Genomic DNA, 22611 nt, shown 5'->3' with positions numbered 1-22611 from the left:
TGTAATTCAGAATGTTTGCACTGTGATTTATTTAATCATATGTACTATCACACTTACCAGTGGTATCTATAATAACTGCAGTGGTAGCATTATTTTCAGCTACTGTTATTCTAGGACTAAGAGATGATGGTACAGTCAAGATAAGAGTCAATGTCTCATTTTCTTCTACTGCTTCATCTTCATGTATTGCTAGCTTTGCTTCTGTTCTTTTCTTATTTTTGCTGAATGTTAGAGTTAGAGCAGTAGGATCATAATCACTAGTACCTAAAAATTTGTGATTTCAGTTAAGCATTAGCTGTTGCAATAGATTGCTTAATAAGTGCAGTGTATGTTGTGCTGACATTTATTTATTATTAATGAGTCATGACAAGCGTAGCTACAAAGTTAGACTCTGCCTCCCATAATTAAATTCTTTAGGTATATGCTTATCAAAGGAATGTAGTAGTTAAACTAATGTTGGCTTGGGTAGCTGGTCATCCGCTGTGAGTTATTAACCTGCAACATACTTGGGAGAGCATAGCAAATCAACAATCAAAACTGGGATTTGCAGTGCATGAGGTCTTTCTGCTAGAAGGTCTCTAACCATTTTAAGAATCTGCTAGCAGCTCTCTTATTGGATTTTAAAGACCTCATTATCCTCTAAAGATCAAAGCATTCTATGGATACTATTATCTATACCAAAACAGTCATCATTGGCAGTGTTGGGAGTAATGCGTTACATAAGTAACGGGTTACGTAATATTATTACTTTTGTGGTAACTAAATTTATAACGAAATACGCTATAAAATGGGTAATATAACTCAAGTTACTTTACTTACAAAAGTAACGCGTTACCAAGAGTTCATAATATATATACTAAGGAGAGTATCCTACTCTCATATACCCCTGTAGAAGGGTGTATCGTGAAGTTATGATGTAATGACAAGATGTTGTGGTTTGTGACGTACTGGAAGCCATAAAAGTGCAAGAATCGTTAGCACCGTTTCATACTTGCGATGCTCAGGATAGCCGTATTCGCGAATGGCCTAGTAAGAAATGCCTACGAAGTGGTCTTAACCCATGAAGGAACGATTGTAGTTGGGTGAGAAACGCTTAGAGCTGGAGTTAATTTGGTTGCTAGCGACGTTGGTAGGCACGCGTTCAATCGATACCATGTTCAACTAATGACATCATTAATTATACAAAGAAAAATGGGCGAACTCAGAAGTGTTACATCATAACTTCACGATACGCCTTTCTACAGGGGTATATGAGAGTAGGATACTCTCCTTAGTATATATATTATGAACTCTTTGCATTACCTAAGTGATATAGTTACTGTAACGAGTCTAATATTATGTAATATTATTACTACAAGTAACAAAGTTATTAATCTCGTTAGTTACCCTCTGAGTAACGCCTAACCACAACGAAGTAACGAAGCCTACTGAATGAAGCTTATTCACCAGCTTTTTACTTATAACCAAGATTTGCAAATTGTCCAACAATGCAATCATGTCAAGTGATAAAGTGGTAGTTTCACACGTGAGAGCTTAAGGCTGTGGACACAAAGTAATATAATATGTAATATTATTATAGTTACTTTATTTTATGGGTAATATGTAACTGTAACTAAATAGTTCAGTTGCAAGTAATATGTAATATGTAACTAGTTACTTTTACAAAGTAACTTGCCCAACACTGATCATTGGTATCAGTATCACTGCAACCATTTCTTGGCTGCCACCTTTGATCATACAATTTTTTCACCCTGTCCTTTTTTGGAGGGTCATCCACTTTTCTCACAGATTGGTATAGATATCACCTCTGTTTTTAATTGCAAGCCCCAAAGTTGGCCTATGGCTGTTGATGCTTCCTTTTACCTACATACAAGTCACCCAGTAGAAATTTCAGCTACAAACACAATTCATCCTGTAGAGAAATCAGCTACAATCAAGTCACCATGTAGAAAGTTCAGCTACAAACATGTCACCCTGTAGAGCATTCAGCCATGTAAAAGTCAACCTGTACACATACAAAACACCCGTTACAGAGCTCAAGTCACTTTAATAGCTAGATGATAATCATTTCAAATTTACAAAGCACATAGTTGCACACTGATAATACTGCAATCTTTTTTGATGATGTTGATAGTAAAGAGAAAAAAGAAACAGGCTGACCTCTCTACAGGGTGGCTAAATTCTCTAAGGCAACTTTTTATGTTGCTGAAGTCTGACTTGATTGTAGTTGAGTGCTCTAATAGAGTGGCTTATTACAGTTGAATGCTTAATAGAGTGACTTATTACATAGTTGAATGTTCTAATAGGATTACTGCACTATTAGAGTAACTCAATTGTGCACTAGTTAAACCCAGTTGAGTTTCATATAACTCAATCGTTTTTAGTTTGATTTCTTGTAAACCACTGAAAGGCTGTTTTAATAATTAATTAATTTACTTCTCTAACTATTTTCAGCTTATTCCATTAACTAGTTTGCCTGGTTGGCATGGCAAGTAATTATAACAAAATTTGATTGTGTGCTTGTAACACATGGTTGGCATATTTGTTATAGCTTCATGACTGCTTGTGGAATTTCTTTTAAACCACGAAAAGTTTTTACTGTGATGGTTATTCCATGTACAGATCAATTTTCAAGTCATTTCTTCAAACTGATTATCCTGTGGCTGTCACAGATTATCATTATTGCATTTTCCCTTTATCAGATGTGTTGGACTGTAAATGTGCAGCATTATATTCTTACTGCTCTCCAAATTCGACCAAAGCACACATGAGTTAAAGTAATTTTTCTATGGGATCGAAAGGAAGATGAAGAAAACTAAAAAGAAACTAAGACAAATTTGAAGGCTCATATCTCAGTGATGGCTAGGCAGATTAGATTCAGCTCAAATTTGACACAGAAGGTCCTACATCCTGAGGGAGTTTCCACAGTAAAAATAGTTAGTTTTTGTTCAGGCACTATCAAGCTACGGATATGTGATAATGGTGTTTTCTTGGTCCTGCAAAATACACACTTGGTTGGCACGCCTGTACATAGCTGCACTGCATACTATATTGTATCTTGATATGTGTACATAAATTATGTCACTGGATTCAATTGAAAAAATATTGTGTGTCTAAAATTGCTGATAAGCTTTTCATTTGATTTTGTATATGGATTGTCACTTCAACAAGAATAACACTACCAATTTCTACATGGAAATAATGAATTAATAAATTGATTGTGTATATCACCATGAATTGTGCCTGTATCATAAGTATGGTAGTGCTGTATGTTAGGAACCATGGGGCCTCTGACTAACTATATATATCACTTATACAGCAAGCCTCTTATTTCCATCATAACAGCTTGGCAGTATTGGTTAGACAAAAACCTAAACGTGCCTTCGAACTTGCCTCCCAAACACTTTCAACAAGTTTCTATAGACTAAATATCTAATTAAATTAATGACTGACTGATTAACTGATGCATGCCTTCAGCCAAGCATAGATTGACTATGATCAAGGCTTTGGGCTTGCTTTCTTCACTGTTCAACATTGTTTAGACTTGAGACGTGCATTTTTCCACCACTGCAGCTACAAAATTCACTTTCCTTTGCATCCCAATTCCTTCTTTCTTCATGCACTACAGTGTAGGTGTTGATTGCTGGGTAGTACACTATGGCTTCTACTACAATTTCACTAGTGAATGGTGTGATTTCAGAGGCATTTCTTGTACTGTTCCTTGTAATGCTATATAGCAGCTACAAAATATATAGCTGAAGACAAAGTAAAATGGTCTCTTCATTTTTCAGAAAGTGATGGAGAATGCATTCATTTGTGTTCTAATTCCAGATGCACTATGTGCTGGTACATGTACACCAATAACGAGAAAAAGTATGTTATTACAAAAAAATAAACAAATAACTACAAAAAAATTTGAAAATTTTACATTTGGGTGGGGTCATAGCAATGAAACAAGGGAGATCATCTACCTCTATAATTATAATTTAATTACACTAGGACCTCCATTATCCAAACACCCGTGTTCCAGTTCAATCATAAAAGTATTCAGATAACTGAATTTGTTCAGATAAATGAAGGCTATTCATTTATATACAGAGTTGTGCTCAATTACTCTAATAGAACATACAATTACTCTAATAGAACATACACTTACTCTAATAGAACATTCACCTTAAGGCGAAATACTCTAATAGAGCAGTCACTTATGCTGTTCGAATAATCAAAAGTTTCAGTAATTGAGATTAGGATAATCGAGGTTCTACTGTACTTTGGATGGCTATGATAATGATAGCTGCAGGATCTCCCTTATTTCATAGCTTTCTCAAATGCAAAATTTCTGATTTTTCCTATACTTGTAACACAAATATAATACATTACCTTCAGCAGACTGGTCTAATGGAGTAACAGTGACATCAAATGGTCTACTGGATGTTCCTCCAACTAGTTTCAAAGTTACTGTTACAAATCCTGTATCTTCTGAACCAGTGTATTGACGTTGTGTGAATTGCACTGTAATGTCTGTGACAAATATGCTAGTTTATACATACAGTTCTACTAAGAAACTCTTACTAGTAGAGTCCACTATTATTCCAGTTGCACTAGTAACAGAACCAGCTACTATTCCAGGACCAAGTGATGATGGTACATTCAAGCTCATACTAAACATCTCATCTCTCTCAACAATATCATCACTCATCACTGGTACTCTCACTGTAGTGGCAGTGGCTCCAGCAGGAATTGTAGCAGTGAGAGATGTAGAGTTGAAATCCTTTCCTTCTGTGATTGTTGTGATCATTGTAAGAAGCGGATATACAAGTTTAGGTTATGCTACTTCTAATAACCCAGGCATCAAATCAACCACAAGTGATTTTATTAGTTCCTTACAATAGTCTTTTCTATACTGTATTTTAAAAACCTTGAAGCCTGCATGGTTGCTAGATCTGTGCGCTTATAAAGTTCAGAGGCAAAAGCAACAAACAAAAGTGTGTGATACATATTTGCTATGCATTATGCTTGATAACATTACAAAATAGGAAACACTCCATTATGGAATTGTACATGTGCCCTCAGATTTCTAACATTGAAAAGGCTAACATATACAAAATTTGTAGCCATGAAGTGTGGTCTCCTCTTGTTGTACCTGTTATATGGTAAGTAAAGTACCTTGTATAGATCATGTAACAGAGCAAAAAAATTCCAAAGACAGTAGACATCTCCTAGTTACCTAATTAGATGCAAGATCACCTTATATCAGTAAACTTTAATGAAAAAGTTTCCCTCTAGAATGCAGATATTAATTAATTTAGAATTACCATACTGTCTAGAGAAGGCCAGTAATCATAAAAACTACAGTGTATGTTGTGGCAACCATGAATGGAATCCACATGGTTCAAATTTTCTTACTCTGAGTATACTATTCTTCTGTTGTAAATAGCTCTTTATCATAACAGTAACATTTAACTTACAGAATGTATCTCTGTGGCCAATGAAATCAAATGCACAGCAGATAATTATTTTTTCAGGCGCTTATTTCTGCACAAGTTCAATATGAAAAAATGAAAGAAAAGAGACCGATTAAAACAAGGAAAAACCATTATCTTTCTTTGATAAAAGAACAAGAGCATGTAAGCATGTCTAACCGCCATCTTCTGCAGACTTTTAGAAGCCATCATCAGAGACAAGATAATGTCATATTTTGCATCTAATAATTTCTTTAGGTAATGAACAGTTTGGGTTTAGAAGCAAAAGATCCTGTGAAGCTCAATTGTTGACAATTATGGAACATTGGAGTAGAGTTATTGAAGATGGTACAAGTATTGATGTAATCTATTTAGATTTTCAAAAAGCATTTGACAAGGTGCCACACAGACATTTAATGACTAAATTGAAAGCTTATGGGATTCAAGGTAATGTGCTTAATCGGTTAGAAAATTTTTTGTCAAATAGAAAACAGAGAGTCTCAGTTCGTGGATCTTATTCTGACTGGACTAATGTAATTAGCGGCATTCCACAAGGTAGTGTTTTAGGACCTACCCTTTTCATCATATATGTTAATGATTTGCCAGATGCTTTACTAAGTTTCTCAAGTCTGTTTGCTGATGATACCAAATTATATCGTCCTATCACCTCACCTGTTGATACTGATCTGTTGCAACAGGATTTAAACTTTGTGCTTGAGTGGTGTGGTACTTGGTTGTCATTTCTAAATTTTCCTAAGTGTAAGCACATGAGTATTGGCCCCAAATCTACATCCAAGCAGTATTACTTTTACATAAACAATGATGCACATCCTATTAATACTGTTCAAGAGGAGAAAGATTTGGGTGTCACATTTGATGAAAACTTACATTTCAAGACACATATTAACCAACTAATACACAAAGCCAACAATGTGTTAGGCACCATTAAATGAAACTTTAATTTCAGAGATCCTGTTGTAATACAATTACTTTACACCACACTTGTAAGACCAATTCTAGACTATGCCTCTACCATATGGAATCCTCATCATTTGGGAAACATCTGTGAGCTGGAAAATATTCAAAAAAGAGCCACAAAGTTGATACCTACCCTTCAAAACTTACCCTATTCTGACAGACTACAATGCTTCAATTTACCTAGTTTATCTTACCGTCGAAATCGTATGGACTTAATTATGACGTATAAAATTTTGAATGGAGCTGTATTAGTAGATAAAGAATATTTTTTACAATGAACACCAGTTACAGTACTAGATCTAATGGATTTAAGATTTATAAGAAATTTAATAAGACTTCAACACGACGCTTTGCCTTTTCACAGAGAATCAAGACACACGGTAGTGTGTTGTGCGGCCCAAGAAGCCGGCATGCCACCCGTGAGTATCAAGACACACGGTAGTGTGTCGTGCGGCCCAAGAAGCCGGCGTGCCACCCCTGAGTATATTAACAGGAAGAAAGAAAACGCAATTTTCACACCTATGTAGCTCTGTGATCCCTTATTCGATTGGAACCAAATTTGCTAGAGAGGTGCCGGCCGGTAAGGGGAGTCTACACACCAAATTTGAAGAAAATCGCTCCAGCCATTTCCGAGATACGAGCGAACAAAATTTCGTTTTAATTTCTTCGTTTTTTTCTTCTTCTTCATTTCTCACATTCGCAAAATCCGCCATAAAACACGAATTCGTGCTCGGATCGGGCTGAAATTTGGCACACTTAAAGGGCTCATTAAGGCGGATCTGTGTACCAACTTTGGTAGGAATTCGATGAACATTCACGGAGTTATGACCGATTATTTGCGTAAAATAAGGTCGAAGGTCTGTCACGCCTACAGGGTAAACTCCTTTGAGGAATCAGTTGAAAATTGATATGTAGATGGAGCAACCATCGTAGGAGTGCCTTTTTGTGGTTTGAAAGGAATCGGAATAAAGACCACGGAGATATGACACAAAACCCGACCTGTGTCAAAATTACGCAATCGATTTTTATGAATAAAAAACTATTAGTTTTCGTATCTACCAGGCAAACCGCTTAGAGCAATGAGCTGAAAATCAGTATGTAGCTGGAATAATCATCATGGAAAGTCCTTCCAGTAGTACAGAAGAATTGGATTACAAACCACTGAGTTATGATTCGAAACCCAACTACGTGTTGCAAATGCGAGATCGAGATATTCTAATAGAACAGTCACCCTATTAGAACATTCAGTGTATAGCTACACATGCATGCACGCATACAGTTCATATTACTTACAAGTTATTAGATCATTGTGTAATAATAATGGAATTGATTTATTTGATAGTGCTTCTCTTTGTTCTTGTAGAAAAAAAGCAAAGAAAAAGATGTGATATCTATATGCATAAATATTGGAATTCATTTATTTGATGGTGTTTCTATTTGTTCTTGTAGAAAAAAACACAGAAAAGATGTGATATCCATGCATAGCTACCAAACTGGATGCTGCCAAGCTATATACATCATGGCTGCACCAAAGGCTAAGCCTGTACAAGGGTGCTTCCACAACATACAACATACACAAAAAACTTGACACACACCTACATAAACTATACATTGTACCGATAATGTAGCATTGTTCATTATATGATTATATCACCTTTATACCAATTATCAAACTTCAACAAACATTAAGCACAATAATATTTATTATTTTCAATGTACGTAACTACACTCACTAATATAGAGAACATGCAATGCAGTTATAAGTAGGGCTCAGCTTTCAAGTGCATTATTATTTATACAACATTGGATATTCAAATAATATGATATTCAGGATGCTGTTCAACATTCTACTACTAAATCATTTATAATCATTAAGTGAATGCAGTACGTAGGACTAAACAGTATATAAATCTATGGGCTGCTCACTGGCAGCTCCACTTTACAATCAAAACTGCATAGTGAGGCTTGCTGAAAACATAACATCATCCATTGCAGGGTTGTTTTAGTAAGGAATTTTAGTTTTAGTTATAGTCATGGCCAGTTTCGTCAATTTATTTTAGGTATAGTTTTAGTAATCTTTCCTAATTCCTTTTAGTTATTGATTTAGTTAAGGTTAGCTATATTTCTGTGTCATTTTAGTTTTAGTTAAAAGATGTGAAAATCTTTTAATTATAGTTTTAGTAAAATTATAAAAACCCAATTATAGTTTTAGCTGTACATAAGAAAATCTTTTGGTTTTAGTTATCTTAATTCTTTTTAGTTTTAGATTTAGTACTGGTAAATTATTCTGTTGCGTTTTAGCTATAGATTTAGAGTTTTAGTTTAATTAATATATTATGAAGTTGCTTTTAGTTTTGATTAACTAAAACACATATATATATATGTCTTACTAAAAGTACTTCAGGTTTAGTCATAGTTAACTAAAACAACACTAATCCTTAGATATCCATCGGAAACCCTCAGTCTCCACCACATCTGGAGTTTGCATTCTTACAGCAAGGTATCAAGACACACGGTAGTGTGTCGTGCGGCCCAAGAAGCCGGCGCGTAACACCCGTGAGTATATTGACAGGAAGAAAGAAAACGCAATTTTCGCACCTCCGTAGCTCTGTGCTTCCTTGATGAAACAAGACGATTTTTGCTGTGGACATGCCCCCCAACTGCAGCACTCCACATTCCAAATTTGAGCGAAATCGCTTCGCGCGTTCCCGAGATATGCGACTTCAAAAATTGGCTCAGTTTCTTCGTTTTTTTTTTCTTCTTCTTATTTTTCTTTTTCTTGTCGCACACTTACAAAAACTGCTATAAAACTCGCACGCCATATCCGATTGCCTTGAAATTTGGCACACAGAAGGGGGATATAAAGGCGCATCTCGGTACCAACTTTGGCTGGAATACGATAAACAGGCAAAGAGTTATGAGCGATTATTCACGAAAATTAACACCAATATGTTGTCACGCCTACAGGGTAAACCGCGTATGGGAAGAAGCTGAAAATCGGTGGGTGAATAGGTTAACTATTGAACCTCAAACCTTTTGTGGTTTGAAAGAAATCGAGCTAAAAACCAGGAAGATACAACGAAAAAACCAACAGTGTGTAACAATTACGCAATCGAGATTAGCTAATAAAAACGACTGCTTGCCACGCCTACCAGGTAAACCGCTTGGGGTAATGCTTTGAAAATCGCTGTACAGATGGAGTTATCATCTTAGAAAGGCTCTTCATTGGTGTAGAAGAATCAGACTTAAAACCACGGAGTTATAACATGAAATCCAACTTAGTGTAGCAAGTGCGAGATCGAGATACTCTAATAGAGCAGTCATCCTAATAGAGCAGTCATCCTAATAGAGCAGTCACCCTAAGAGAATTCAAGAGATCAGCTAGAAACAAGTAACCTGTATAGAGATCAGCTACAAACAAGCCACCCTGTAGAGAGATCAGCCACAAACAATTCACCCTGTAGAGAGATCAGCTAGAAGAAGTTACCTTGTAGGGAATTCATGCAACTATAGAAAGAGATAATTCAGCTAGAAGAAATCACCTTGTAGAGTTCAGCTACAAAGAAACCACAATGTAGAGAGTTCAGATACAAAGAAACCACCATGTAGAGAATTCGTTTACAAACAAGTCACCCTATAGAAACATCAGCTAGAAGAAGTTACCTCGTAAAGAGTTCAGTTACAAAGAAACCACCATGTAGAGAATTCATTTACAAACTAGTGACCCTGTAGAGACATCAGCTAGAAGAAGTTACCTTGTAAAGAGTTCAGCTACATAGAAACCATTCTGTAAAGAGCTCAGCTGCAAACAAATCACCTGTACAGAATTCAGCTACAAACAAATCACCCTGTAGAGAGATCAGCTAGAAGAAGTTACCTTGTTGATAGTTCAGCTACAAAGAAACCATCATGTAGAGAGTTCAGCTACAAACAAATCTCCCTGTAGAGAGATAAGCTAGAAGAAGTTACCTTGTAGAGAGTTCAGCTTCAAACAAATCACCCTGTAGAAAGATCAGCTACAAACAAATCTCCCTGTAGAGAGATTAGCTAGAAGTTATCTTGTAGAGAGTTCAGCTACAAAGAAACCATCATGTAGAGAGTTCAGCTACAAACAAATCTCCCTGTAGAGAGATCAGCTAGAAGAAGTTACCTTGTAGAAAGTTCAGCTTCAAACAAATCACCCTGTAGAAAGATCAGCTAGAAGAGGTCACCTTGTAGAGAGTTCAGTTACAAAAAAACCATCATGTAGAGAGCTCAGCTACAAACCAGTGACCTTGTAGAGACTTCAGCTAGAAGAAGTTACCTTGTAGATAGTTCAGCTACAAACAAACCATTCTTTAAAGAGCTCAGCTGCAAACAAATCACCTGTAAAGAATTCAGCTACAAATAAATCACCCTGTAGAAAGATGAGCTAGAAAAAGTTACCTTGTAGAGAGTTCAGTTACAAAGAAACCACCATGTAGAGAATTCAGCTACAAACTAGTGACCCTGTAAAGACATCAGCTAGAAGAAGTTACCTTGAGAGAGTTCAGCTACAAAGAAACCATTATTTAAAGAGCTCAGCTGCAAACAAATCACCTATATAGAATTCAGCTACAAACAAATCACCATGTAGAGAGATCAGCTAGAAGAAGTTAACTTGTAGAGAGTTCAGCTACAAACAAATCACCCTGTATAGAGATCAGCTAGAAGAAGTTACCTTGTAGAGAGTTCAGCTACAAAGAAACCACCATGTAGAGAGTTCAGCTGCAAAGAAATCACCCTGTATAAAATTCTGCCACGAACAAATTGCCCTGTAGAAAGATCAGTTAGAAGAAGTTACCTTGTAGAGAGTTCAGCTACAAAGAAACCATTCTGTAAAGAGCTCAGCTGCAAACAAATCACCTGTACAGAATTCAGCTACAAACAAATCACCCTGTAGAGAGATCAACTAGAAGAAATTACTTTGTAGAGAGTTCAGCTACAAAGAAACCACCATGTAGAGAGTTCAGCTGCAAACAAATCACCCTGTAGAAAATACAGCCACAAACAAATTGCCCTGTAGAAAGATCAGTTAGATGAAGTTACCTTTTAGAGAGTTCAGCTACAAAGAAACCACCCTGTAGAGAGATCAGCTAGAAGAAGTTACCTTGTAGATCGTTCAGCTATAAACAAATCACCCTGTAGAGAGATCAGCTAGAAGAAGTTACCTTGTAGAGAGTTCAGCTACAAAGAAACCACCATGTAGAGAGTTCAGCTGCAAAGAAATCACCCTGTAGAAAATTCTGCCACAAACAAATTGCCCTGTATAGAGAGATCAGTTAGAAGAAGTTACCTTTTAGAGAGTTCAGCTACAAAGAAACCATTCTGTAAAGAGCTCAGCTGCAAACAAATCACCTGTACAGAATTCAGCTACAAACAAATCACCCTGTAGAGAGATCAGCTAGAAGAAATTACCTTGTAGAGAGTGAAGCTACAAACAAATCACCCTATTGAAAAATCAGCTTGTAGATGTCACCTTGTAGAAAGTTCAGTTACAAAGAAACCATTCTGTAAAGAGCTCAGCTGCAAACAAATCACCCTGTACGAGAGATCAGCTAGAAGAAGTTAACTTGTAGAGAGTTCAGCTACAAAGAAACCATCATTTAGAAAGTTCAGCTTCAAACAAATCACCTGTAGAGAGTTCAGCTACAAACAAATCTCCCTGTAGAGAGATCAGCTAGAAGAAGTTACCTTGTAGAGAGTGAAGCTACAAACAAATCACCCTATTGAAAAATCAGCTAGAAGAAGTCACCTTGTAGAAAGTTCAGTTACAAAGAAACCACCATGTAGAGAGTTCAGCTACAAACTAGCCACCTTGTAGAGACATCAGCTAGAAAAGTTACCTTGTAGAGAGTTCAGCTACAAAGAAACCATTCTGTAAAGAGCTCAGCTGCAAACAAATCACCTGTACAGAATTCAGCTACAAACAAATCACCCTGTAGAGAGATCAGCTAGAAGAAGTTACCTTGTAGAGAGTTCAGCTACAAAGAAACCACCATGTAGAGAGTTCAGCTGCAAAGAAATCACCCTGTAGAAAATTCTGCCACAAACAAATTGCCCTGTATAGAGAGATCAGTTAGAAGAAGTTACCTTTTAGAGAGTTCAGCTACAAAGAAACCATTCTGTAAAGAGCTCAGCTGCAAACAAATCACCTGTACAGAATTCAGCTACAAACAAATCACCCTGTAGAGAGATCAGCTAGAAGAAATTACCTTGTAGATAGTTCAGCTACAAACAAATCACCCTGTAGAAAGATCAGTTAGAAGAAGTTACTTTGTAGAGAGTTCAGCTACAAAGAAACCATTCTGTAAAGAGCTCAGCTGCAAACAAATCACCTGTACAGAATTCAGCTACAAACAAATCACCCTGTAGAGAGATCAGCTAGAAGAAATTACATTGTAGATAGTTCAGCTACAAACAAATCACCCTGTAGAAAGATCAGTTAGAAGAAGTTACTTTGTAGAGAGTTCAGCTACAAAGAAACCATTTTGTAAAGAGCTCAGCTGCAAACAAATCACTTGTACAGAATTCAGCTACGAACAAATCACCCTGTAGAGAGATCAGCTAGAAGAAGTTACCTTGTAGATAGTTCAGCTACAAACAAATCTCCCTGTAGAGAGATCAGCTAGAAGAAATTATCTTGTAGAGAGTTCAGCTACAAAGAAATCATCATGTGGAGAGTTCAGCTGCAAAGAAATCACCACTGCCCAAATTTCAAGGCAATAGCTCTTTCCATTCTGAATTTATCAATTGTCAAAGTTGGCAAATTGGATGTGTATGGAAGGCCCCTTTTCGCAAATCCGGTCCCATATGTATTATATATATAATTTGTACATTTACTGATAAAATATTTAAAGTACATCTACTTCATCTTTTCTTCTTCCTGTAGTAAAGAAAAAAAACATAGGTTAAAAAAGTCCCAAAGCTGGCCATAGGCCGGCTTTGGGGTATACAAATACAAAAAGAAATGAAATCTAATCCAAAACAGCCAAGCTGTAAAAAAAGTGTGCGGCCCTCAGAAAGGCTATGGTGAAAAAAGATGTGAAATCCAAGGTGGCGGCCAAGAAATGGCTGTGATGGTAGGTTAATGGTAAAAATTTTAATAATGACAATTCAGGTAAATTTTGTGAAGCGGCACAAAAATTCACCTGAATTGTCGTTATTAAAATTTTTACCATTAACCTACCATCACAGCCATTTCTTGGCCGCCACCTTGGATTTCACATCTTTTTTCACCATAGCCTTTCTGAGGGCCGCACACTTTTTTTACAGCTTGGCTGTTTTGGATTAGATAATTAATAACTGGAATTCCTTACCCTATGAAATTGCCACTTCTCCCAATGTACTAAGTTTTAAGACTAATTTAGATCATTTTTTGTATAGTCAACGTTTTTCATTTGTATGATTTAATTGAGATTGGTTTTATAAGACTGTCTTCTTTTTGACCAATTATGCATAATAATAATAATAATAATAATAATAATAATAATAATAATAATGTCTAAATGGTATAGTAATAGTGCAGCTAGCTAGTTACATAGCTATACTAATGTTATCTTACATGGAGAACTATAATACACCTCCCAGATACCCCCTTTCAAAAATCCTAGATCTGCCGCTGCAATGCAGAGCAACGCAATTGGAGAATTATACAAATTACAAAATCCTAAATTACAATAAATTAATTATGTATTATTGCAAAACCAAAAACCCATTGGCTAAAATAATAAAAATAGTATTACATAGTCCAGATTAATTAGCTAGCTGCATGGCGACTGGTTTTTGGAAGTAGCACAAAACCAACTTGTTTCTACACCATACCAGAGTTAATGCATTACATATGCACATCCAATATTGTTAACTTAACATGTTACTTTTCTTGAGCTATATATATATCTAATCCAAAACAGCCAAGCTGTAAAAAAAGTGTGCGGCCCTCAGAAAGGCTATGGTGAAAAAAGATGTGAAATCCAAGGTGGCGGCCAAGAAATGGCTGTGATGGTAGGTTAGTGGTAAAAATTTTAATAATGACAATTCAGGTGAATTTTTGTGCCGCTTCACAAAAATTCACCTGAATTGTCGTTATTAAAATTTTTACTTGGCCGCCACCTTGGATTTCACATCTTTTTTCACCATAGCCTTTCTGAGGGCCGCACACTTTTTTTACAGCTTGGCTGTTTTGGATTAGATTTCATTTCTTTTTGTATTTGTATACCCCAAAGCCGGCCTATGGCCAGCTTTGGGACTTTTTTAACCTATGTTTTTTTCTTTACTACAGGAAGAAGAAAAGATGAAGTAGATGTACTTTAAATATTTTATCAGTAAATGTACAAATTATATATACTGTATAATACATATGTGACCGGATTTGCGAAAAGGGGTCCAATTTGCCAACTTTGACAATTGATAACTTCAGATTGGAAAGAGCTATTGCCTTGATATTTGGGCAGTGGTGAGCACCACTATAACTGAATACATGGTGAAATGTTCAGGTTAATATGTTACTTGAACACTGAGTTATGGTCTCCAACATTTACGGAATTGGATGTGTGTGGAAGACCCCTTTTCGCAAATCCGGTCACATATATTGATTACAGAAATCTCCATGGTGGTTTCTTTGTAACTGAACACTCTACAAGGTGACTTCTTCTAATTGCTCTCTCTACAGGGTGAATTGTTTGTAGCTGAACGATCTACAAGGTAACTTCTTCTAGCTGATCTCTCTACAGGGTGATGTGTTTGTAGCTAAATTTTGTATAGGTGATTTGTTTGCAGCTGAGCTCTTTACAGAATGGTTTCTTTGTAGCTGAACTCTCTAAAAGGTAACTTCTTCTAACTGATCTTTCTACAGGGCAATTTGTTTCTGGCAGAATTTTCTACAGGGTGATTTCTTTGCAGCTGAACTCTCTACATGGTGGTTTCTTTGTAGCTGAACTCTCTACAAGGTAATTTCTTCTAGCTGATCTCTCTACAGGGAGGTTTGTTTGTAGCTGAACTATCTACAAGGTAACTTCTTATAGCTGATCTCTACAGGGTGATTTGTTCGTAGTTGAATTCTGTACAGGTGATTTGTTTGCAGCTGAGCTCTTTACAAAATGGTTTCTTTGTAGCTGAACTTTCTCCAAGGTAACTTCTTCTAACTGATCTTTCTACAGGGTGATTTGTTTGTAGCTGAACTATCTACAAGGTAATTTCTTCTAGCTGATCTCTCTACAGGGCGATTTGTTTATGGCTGAATTCTGTACAAGTGATTTGTTTGCAGCTGAGCTCTTTACAGAATAGTTTCTTTGTAGCTGAACTCTCTACAGGGTGATTTGTTTGTAGCTGAAATCCCTACAAGGTAACTTCTTCTAGCTGATCTCTCTACAGGGTGATTTGTTTGTAGCTGAACTCTCTACAGGTGATTTGTTTGTAGCTGAACTCTACAAGGCGATACTTCTAGGTGATCTCTCTACAGGATTCCTTGTTTCTAACTGAACTCTCAACAGGGTGATCTGTTCATAGCTGAACTTTCTACTGGGTGATTTGTTTGCAGCTGAACTCTCTAAATGGTGGTCTCTTTGTAGCTGAACTCTCTACAATGTGACTTCTTCTAGCTGAACTCTCTACAAGGTGACTTGTTTCTAGCTGATCTCTCTACAGGGTGACTTGTTTCTAGCTGAACTCTCTACAGGTGATTTGTTTGTAGCTGAACTCTCTACATGGTGGTTTCGTTGTAGCTGAACTCTCTACAAGGTAACTTCTTCTAGCTGATCTTTTTCACTGCATATTTGTTTGTAGCTGAGTTCTCTACAGGGTGATTTGTTTGCAGCTGAACTCTCTACATGGGAGTTTCATTGTAGCTGAACTCTCTACAATGTGACTTCTTCTAGCTGAACTCTCTACAGGGTGACTTGTTTCTAGCTGAACTCTCTACAGGTGATTTGTTTGCAGCTGAACTCTCTACATGGTGGTTTCTTTGTAGCTGAACTCTCTACAAGGTAACTTCTTCTAGCCGATCTTTCTACAAGGTAATTGAGTTTTTTGCAGCTGAACTCTTTACATGGTGGTTGCTTTGTAGCTGAACTCTCTAAAAGGTGACTTCTTCTAGCTGAACTCTCTACAGGATGATTTGTTTGCAGCTGGATTCTCTACGTGGTAGTTTCTTTGTAGCTGAACTCTCTACAATGTGACTTCTTCTAGCTGAACTCTCTACAGGATGATTTGTTTGCAGCTGGATTCTCTACGTGGTAGTTTCTTTGTAGCTGAACTCTCTACAATGTGACTTCTTCTAGCTGAACTCTCTACAGGGTGACTTGTTTTTAGCTGATCTCTCTACAGGGTGACTTGTTTCTAGCTGAACTCTCTACAGGTGATTTGTTTGCAGCTGAACTCTCTACATGGTGGTTTCTTTGTAGCTGAACTCTCTACAAGGTAACTTCTTCTAGCTGATCTTTCTACAGGGTGATTTGTTTGTAGCTGAATTCTCTACAGGGTGATTTATTTGCAGCTTAACTCTCTACAAGGTGACTTCTTCTAGCTGAACTCTCTACAGAGTGATTGATTTTTTTTGCAGCTGAATTCTCTACATGGTGGTTTCTTTGTAACTTAACTCTCTACAGGGTGATTTGTTTGTAGCTGAACTCTCTACAGGGTGATCTGTTCATAGCTGAACTCCCTATAAGGTAACTTCTTCTAGCTAATCTTTCTACAGGGCGATTTGTTTGTAGCTGAGTTCTCTACAGGGTGATTTGTTTGCAGCTGAACTCTACATGGTAGTTTCTTTGTAGCTCTACAATGTGACTTCTTCTAGCTGAACTCTCTACAAGGTGACTTGTTTCTAGCTGATCTCTCTACAGGGTGGCTTGTTTCTAGCTGAACTCTCTACAGGTGATTTGTTTGCAGCTGAACTCTCTACATGATTGTTTCTTTGTAGCTGAACTCTCTACAAGGTAATTTCTTCTAGCTGATCTCTCTACAGGCCGATTTGTTTGTAGCTGAACTCTCTACATGATGGTTTCTTTGTAGCTGAACTCTCTACAAGGTGATTTCTTCTATAGCTGATCTTTCTACAGGGTGATTTGTTTGTAGTTAAACTCTCTACACGATCGATTCTTTGTAGCTGAACTCTCTACAAGGTGATTTCTTCTATAGCTGATCTTTCTACAGGGTGATTTGTTTGTACCTGAACTATCTACATGATGGTTTCTTTGTAGCTGAACTCTCTACAAGGTAACTTCTTCTAGCTGATCTCTCTACAGGACAATTTGTTTGTACCTGAACTCTCACATGATTGTTTCTTTGAAGCTGAACTCTCTACCAGGTGATTTCTTCTAGCTGATCTTTCTACAGGGTGATTTGTTTGTAGCAGAACTCTCTACAAGGAAACTTCTTCTAGCTGATCTCTCTACAGGGAGATTTGTTTGTAGCTGAACTCTCTATACATGATTTGTTTGCGGCTGAATTCTCTACATGATGGTTTCTTTGTAGCTGAACTCTCTACAAGGTAACTTCTTCTAGCTGATCTCTTTACAGGGTGAATTGTTTGTAGCAGAACGATCTACAAGGTAACTTCTTCTTACTTATCTCTCTACAGGGTGATTTGTTTGTAGCTGAACTTTTTACAAGGAAACCTCTTTTAACTGAGCTCTGTACAGGGTGAATTGTTTGTAGCTGAACTATCTACAAGGTAACTTCTTCTAGCTGATCTCTCTACAGGATGATTTGTTTGTAGCTGAACTATCTACAAGGTAACTTCTTCTAGCTGATCTCTCTACAGGGTGATTTGTTTGTAGCTGAATTCTGTACAAGTGATTTGTTTGCAGCTGAGCTCTTTACAGAATGGTTTCTTTGTAGCTGAACTCTCTACAGGGTGATTTGTTTGTAGCTGAAATCCCTACAAGGTAACTTCTTCTAGCTGATCTTTCTACAGGGCGATTTGTTTGTAGCTGAATTCTGTATAGGTGATTTGTTTGCAGCTGAGCTCTTTACAGAATGGTTTCTTTGTAGCTGAACTCTCTACAAGGTAACTTCTTCTAGCTGATGTATCTACAGGGTCACTAGTTTGTAGCTGAATTCTCTACATGGTGGTTTCTTTGTAACTGAGGTATCTACAAGGTGACATCTTCTAGCTGATCTTTCAACAGGGTGATTTGTTTGTATCTGAACTCTCTACAAGAAATCTTCTTCTAACTGATGTTTTAACAGGGTGAATTGTTTGTAGCTGAACTCTCTACAAGGTGATTTCTTCTAGCTGATCTCTCTACAGGGAGATTTGTTTGTAGCTGAACTCTCTATACATGATTTGTTTGCAGCTGAATTCTCTATATGATGGTTTCTTTGTAGCTGAACTCTCTGCAAGGTAACTTCTTCTAGCTGATCTCTTTACAGGGTGAATTGTTTGTAGCTGAACGATCTACAAGGTAACTTCTTCTTACTTATCTCTCTACAGGGTGATTTGTTTGTAGCTGAACTTTCTACAAGGAAACCTCTTTTAACTGAGCTCTGTACAGGGTGAATTGTTTGTAGCTGAACTATCTACAAGGTAACTTCTTCTAGCTGATCTCTCTACAGGATGATTTGTTTGTAGCTGAACTATCTACAAGGTAACTTCTTCTAGCTGATCTCTCTACAGGGTGATTTGTTTGTAGCTGAATTCTGTATAGGTGATTTGTTTGCAGCTGAGCTCTTTACAGAATGGTTTCTTTGTAGCTGAACTCTCTACAAGGTAACTTCTTCTAGCTGATGTATCTACAGGCTCACTAGTTTGTAGCTGAATTCTCTACATGGTGGTTTCTTTGTAACTGAACTATCTACAAGGTGACATCTTCTAGCTGATCTTTCAACAGGGTGATTTGTTTGTAACTGAACTCTCTACAAGAAAACTTCTTCTAACTGATGTCTGAACAGGGTGAATTGTTTGTAGCTGAACTCTCTACAGGGTGATTTGTTTGTAGCTGATCTCTATACAGGTTACTTATTTCTAACTGATCTCTTGAATTCTGTTCAGGGTGACTGCTCTATTAGGATGACTGCTCTATTAGAGTATCTCGATCTCGCACTTGCTACACCAAGTTGGATTTCGTGTTATAACTCCGTGACTTTAAGTCTGATTCTTCTACACCATTGAAGAGCCTTTCTAAGATGATAACTCCATCTGTACAGCGATTTTGAAAGCATTACCCCAAGCGGTTTACCTGGTAGGCGTGGCAAGCATAATAATAATAATAATAATAAAATATTAAAAATTAGCTAATCTCGATTGCGTAATTGTTACACACTGTTGATTTTTTCGCTGTATCTTCCTGGTTTTTAGCTCGATTTCTTTCAAACCACAAAAGGTTTGAGGTTCAATAGTTAACCTATTCACCCACCGATTTTCAGCTTCTTCCCATACGCGGTTTACCCTGTAGGCGTGACAACATAATTGTGACCTGATTTTGGAAAACCTACCTTTTTGGCACATTGGTCAATTCTCTGTTTTATAGCTTAAATGAGGTACTAGGTGCTCATCTATCTTGTGTTAAAATTTCAGCTTAATATCTTTAAGCATTCCTGAGATATGGTCAATTTTCTGTCCTGTACATTACAAACTAACTTTTATGGTAATGTATTGAGTTCTGTGGGTGATTAAGTTTGACAAATGGTGACAAATCACTTTGTTTACTAATAATTCCATTCTTACCATCTAAAATACTTTAAAAGACATTTCTGATAGATTAATGAAGTATTCTTGGTACTTTTCTGCAATTAAATGTCATGTATCATTGTCTAAGACTAAGTTTTAGCCATTGCAGCACCTGAACAAATCACCCAATTTGTAAGTTACTTGTTGTCCCACGCATGTGAAATTACTACATGGTCTGATTTAATCATCCATATCTCCTAGGAAAAAGAAGCTTTGGGTGTGAAACTTCACAGCAAGAAGGTTTAATAGTTGCTTTATCCAAATGTGCTAAAAAATTAATTTAAAAAATATTGTTGAAATTTTCAATTGAGTTTTCCCAAAAAGTTAGCTTGTGCCCAAAAGGTAGGTTTTCCAAGATCCGGTCACATATTGGTGTTATTTTTCGTGCATAATTGCTCATAACTCTTTGTCTGTTTATGGTATTCCAGCCAAAGTTGGTACCGAGATGCGCCTTTATACCCCCCTTCTGTGTGCCAAATTTCAAGGCAATCGGATAACGCGTTCGAGTTTTATAGCAGTTTTTGTAAGTGTGCGACAAGAAAAAGAAAAATAAGAAGAAGAAGAAGAAAAAAAACGAAGAAACTCAGCCAATTTTTGAAGTCGCATATCTCGGGAACGCTCGAAGCGATTTCGCTCAAATTTGGAATGTAGAGTGCTGCAGTTGGGGGGCATGTCCACAGCAAAAATCGTCTTGTTTCATCAAGGAAGCACAGAGCTACGGAGGTGCGAAAATTGCGTTTTCTTTCTTCCTGTCAATATACTCACGGGTGTTACGCGCCGGCTTCTTGGGCCGCACGACACACTACCGTGTGTCTTGATATATATATATAAATAAAAGATTGTTCTTATACAAGCAACACATTACTCTTGTAAGGAGTAGAACATTAATTTTACTACTACTGTTGCATTAAGGAAAAGGTTACTTTCCTATATACCAGAAGTATAATATAGCTGATATAAATCTAACATCACTAAAATGATGCCATGACAGTCATTAGTCGACAATAGCTGGTATATCCAGCCAAAGCAGAGACAACACAAATTCATCTGAATAGTTGGATAATATTATTTTGCTAGTAACCTACCATCACAGCCATTTCTCAACTGCCACCTTTTGTTTCACACCTATTGTCACCTTGGGCCACACTTTGTTAGATTGACTGTTTGTAGGCCTGAGTCAAATATGTTCAAAATTTGCCAAAAATGCTTTCAGGAATTTCCCATTCAAATTTTCACCTATTATGCTTTTCAGTTTCCCCATTATGCTTGCATTATGCTCCTAAGTTAATAATATTTTTTATAATTATCTTGGAACTTTTCAATCAGTGAATGCTTTATTAGAGTATTTCTCTACAAAGTGACTGTTCTATTTAGAGAGTATTGATCTAAGGAGCTATGTACAATGAATTTTGAGTGCTCTGTTGCAGTTTGCGGTTTTCACTGACTGTTCTATTAGGGAGTATCAATCTATTTTCAGACTATTTTGTGGTAAAATTATTAAAAGTAGGAAAGGAAAAACATGATGAAGACTATATATTTAAAGATATGAGAAACAGTATGGAAATTATGTACTTAGTTGCACAAATAGCTTACCTGTTGCATCCACTCCTTTCAGACTAATGAAAATTTTGGTGTGGTTAACACTGGATCCTCCAGATATCATAACACTCACAGACACTTCACCAGATGATTCTGACCCACTGAAAGTTGTCGAAGTAAAGTGAATCCTTAGAACTATACAGATAAAGTACAAATTCTAAAACTCAACAGTAAACCTTCAGCACTGACATCAAGTGGTCACAAACACACTATGACAACTATACCTTCATCATCCTTGATAGTCACACTGGTAGTATAAGAATTGATGGTTATTGGTAAACAAGTTGATATTAGTGTAATAGTAATGGTGAACATCTTATCACCATCTTGCATCATATTGTCAGTGATGTTAACATCAAATGATGATGATGTCATTCCACTATTAATAGTCACATTAAACACTGGTGGAGCTCCTGATCTATCATGGTCGATACCAGCTGTAGTAGAATATCTCTCAACTTTACATCAACAATTAATAACTACTACCTTTGGCTGATCCATCATTCACACTAACTTCTACTATAACATCTTCAGAGGTTGTCCTATTTAGTATTAGACCAACTGATAATGGAGTCATGTTCTCTTCAATAGAATATTGTGATTGGTCAAACGACAACATTACATCTGTTGGTCAGTAATAACACAACATAATCACTAACATTTCTCCTACCATCATCATCTCTTATTATCACTTCACTAGTATCATCACTTTCACTAATAACTTCACAAGGTGAGGATGGAACACTAAGTGTTAGTGTAAATGTTTCATCACATTCTGCAATGTTGTCATCAATGATGTTTATAGTGAATGATGTTGACATCACATTAGCTGGTACAGTAATAGCGGTATTGTTATTACTTCCATAATCATCTCTACCTACATAC

At 36.7% G+C, this 22611-nt stretch overlaps 1 protein-coding gene across 1 annotated transcript in view; it reads right to left on the bottom strand.

Moving 5' to 3' along the window:
- LOC136267688 (adhesion G-protein coupled receptor V1-like) overlaps positions 1 to 22611 on the bottom strand; it is a 50410-nt gene that overhangs the window by 2345 nt on the left and 25454 nt on the right. Inside the window, exons 23-29 of the mRNA XM_066062836.1 lie at positions 22397 to 22603; positions 22213 to 22350; positions 21951 to 22163; positions 21721 to 21861; positions 4573 to 4779; positions 4381 to 4521; positions 58 to 264 (exon numbers count right to left, since the gene is read on the bottom strand). Coding sequence (XP_065918908.1) covers positions 58 to 264; positions 4381 to 4521; positions 4573 to 4779; positions 21721 to 21861; positions 21951 to 22163; positions 22213 to 22350; positions 22397 to 22603 — 1254 coding nt within the window. The remainder of the gene's footprint in view (positions 1 to 57; positions 265 to 4380; positions 4522 to 4572; positions 4780 to 21720; positions 21862 to 21950; positions 22164 to 22212; positions 22351 to 22396; positions 22604 to 22611) is intronic.

This window comes from Dysidea avara, chromosome 9 (genome assembly GCF_963678975.1).
Source record: "Dysidea avara chromosome 9, odDysAvar1.4, whole genome shotgun sequence".
NCBI lineage: Eukaryota > Metazoa > Porifera > Demospongiae > Dictyoceratida > Dysideidae > Dysidea > Dysidea avara.
The sequence above is the reverse complement of the archived record's forward strand: the minus strand, read 5'-3'. Positions and strand labels throughout refer to the sequence as shown.